Source organism: Notothenia coriiceps, unplaced genomic scaffold (assembly GCF_000735185.1).
Source record: "Notothenia coriiceps isolate Sejong01 unplaced genomic scaffold, NC01 NC01_scaffold00033788, whole genome shotgun sequence".
Taxonomy (NCBI): domain Eukaryota; kingdom Metazoa; phylum Chordata; class Actinopteri; order Perciformes; family Nototheniidae; genus Notothenia; species Notothenia coriiceps.
Genome location: NW_011366489.1, coordinates 1 through 2,731, shown reverse-complemented (window position 1 = coordinate 2,731; position 2,731 = coordinate 1). Strand labels below are relative to the sequence as shown.

The 2,731-nt window shown below is 44.5% G+C and overlaps 1 protein-coding gene across 1 annotated transcript; it reads right to left on the bottom strand.

Annotated features, from left to right (window-relative positions):
- Positions 1–1,090: 1,090 nt before the first annotated feature.
- Positions 1,091–2,406, bottom strand: LOC104961808 (valine--tRNA ligase, mitochondrial-like; the record flags this gene model as incomplete). The annotated part of the gene is made up of 4 exons (XM_010790149.1): positions 1,091–1,217; positions 1,287–1,408; positions 2,148–2,248; positions 2,325–2,406. Coding segments are annotated over 4 exons (417 nt in total), but the record flags the coding sequence as incomplete, so codon positions are not given.
- Between the last annotated feature and the right edge of the window lie 325 nt (positions 2,407–2,731).

The window sequence follows — 2,731 nt, the reverse complement described above, 5'->3', positions numbered from 1 at the left end:
TATAGTTACACAGTGTTGCTTAAAGTTGATTTGTTAAACTTGTTAGTCGACTAATTTCCACATCCAACAGAGGGCACTTCAGTGACTGTGTTTTTGTTTCCGTCTGATGAATCTTCCAATAGTCCAATGTTCTCCTTTTAAGCTCGGCTTTTTGTAGATAAATATCAGTTTTTATCTGCTCAATGATCCTCTATGTTCACCAGCCGGTCTCTAAAGGCACATTTCCTCTGCAGCGGGGTAGCCCTGTTTAAGCGTCCCTAAGCGTCCTCACTCAGACCTCGGGCGCCTCGCAGGCCGTCCGAGGCCGTGGCGCATTTCCATTACAGTTTAGGACCTGGGGTAGCAACGCAGTGTAGGCGGGGCGATCGGCTTTTTTTTGGCCAATGAGATGTAGGAACGTCGTCACCTCCTCGGTCGACCACGGTGTGCTTTTCTTTAACGTTGCCATTTTTGTAGGTCCTCCGTTTACAAAAATGCTGTGTATAAAAATTATGCAAGCTTGCTTCTAGATATATATGCGATGCTAGGGATGATCTCGCGTGCGATCTTGTGACGATTCTCTCTGACCAATCAGCAGTCGAGAGTGTTGACGTCACTAGTTCAGCCCTGGCCCTGGCCTGATAGAACCACCATTTTATGGGGCCGGAAAAAGTACCCGCTAGCCGGTGCTACGCTATATGGAAAGGCCACCAAAAACTGGCCTGGCCGCTTGAGGACGATTAAGGTCAGCTTAAACGGGGCTACCCGCTGCAGTGGAAATGCGCCATAAGATAACATTTAAATACACTTTTAAAAAGACAATACAAAATCAGTATAAAACTAATCAGAACAAGCTGAAATAGAATAAGACAATATAGTACAAATATAAAGGTTAGTGCGAGTTATAACTCAGAAGAACAAGTTGTAGCAGAGTTTCTCAGACACTTTGGAAGCAATGGCTATTTATTTAGTTAATAGTTTGTTCCAGTGGTTTTGAATGTGATGGAGCGTGGGGTACTTTTATAAAAAGGGGACCTATTTTGCCCTATATAGGTTTTGTGCATGTAAATGGTCTGCAGAAGCTAAAATCCCAAAGTGACTCTCCCACTGAGAGAATATTGGCCAATCACTTAAATGCCATGTGATGTACTAAGAGAAGAAGTAGTCCTACCTGTGTGGCGATGCCTGCATGGTCACAGCCCGGAACCCACAGTACCCTGTGGCCCTGCATCCTGCGCCTGGGGGACACACACTCAGTCAGAACATCAACATGACAGTCCACATGCTGCAGGTGTGTGAGCAGTTACCATCGGACCAGAGCGTCCTCCACAGCCACAGTCAGAGCGTGGCCCAGGTGCAGACTGCCCGTCACGTTAGGGGGGGGGATACACAGGGAGAAGGTCTGATCCACAGCGTGGGGCAACCTCTCCTGAGGGACATCGCAATATCACAAGTGAGAAATATTTAGAGAAACACAAACAACATTAATGAAATCACATGGTAAGAACTGAAATGGTGATAAAGATAAATGGCATAGTATAACTGTTCAAGCCATTATGACTTCAAAGCTCAGTTGTTTCATTTCCATATGGGTTTAGTAGGTCATGAGCTGAGTGCAGAATTTAAAGCATCAAGTCAGTAATACAATATTAATAGATCATATCACTTGAAAGGAAAACCCTGATAAGTCAAAACAATAACAAATGGTGGTTGTTTTCTTTTGAAGATAAAGTTTTTTTTAAAAGGTTAGCAGCCGACAGAAATGGCTTGATTTTCGAGAAGTTTATCAGATTATGAAAGACTGAGTCCCACCGTGGGATACTTAAATGTTGTTCTCATTCTCATCAGGGTACAGAAAGATGAAACACATTCAACTCTTAACCATCAAAGCAACCAAGAATCATTCGTGTTAACAGGAAGATATATCTATCATCTGCACACACATGTAAGAATATAACCATGTACAGCCCAGAAACACAAGTGGTTCATATTAAGGGATTGGAAATGCTCCTTTAGCCTTCAAGCCCCTGGGGGGTGAGCCAGCGCTTGATTGACTTATCTCCTTCATTGCAATACTTAAAGATATTAGTTCTAATAAACTAATACATCTGAGTGATTTAGTGCTTGTGTATTTTAGTGTGGTGTTGGGTTTGTTCTTTAAAGCTCACATGCTGCTCTGGACTGAAGAAGCCCTCCTTCTCCCACCACTGGTACCAGCTGGACTCCACATACTCCGGACTGTAGGCGGGGGGGAGCGGCAGGCTGGTGTCTGCAGAGAACACGCACCTTTATAAAGTCTGCAGAGAGACAGGAGACAACGTGTGCAAAGACAGGAAGTGCCTCACCTTTCTTTGTCCCTGGAGCTGTGTGAGCCGTGTACTCGATCCTCTGCTTCTCACTCCATCCCAGCACTCTGTCTTCAGCAGGCTGGAACACAAACATCACAGCTGTTCCTGAACATTGTCTAAACACTGACAGAGGATTGCACTGCTCTATCTACACAGCATTCATATTTGCTCCATCTCTTATTTACCGCGGTGAATTTAGTTTTAGGTTGGATATTCGACGGACATTCGCGGACCCGCCAGCAGCGTCAGTTTCCCCTGCTGCTGTCTGTATTACGACGGGGAGATCTTCTCCGCGAAACGAGGCTTTCACTTAGGGAACATCAGCAAATGACTTTTCAATTACACAAGAACATTTTTATTTTTTAATAAATCGACAGCTTCCCGATCGAGTGAATGTGAAGCAA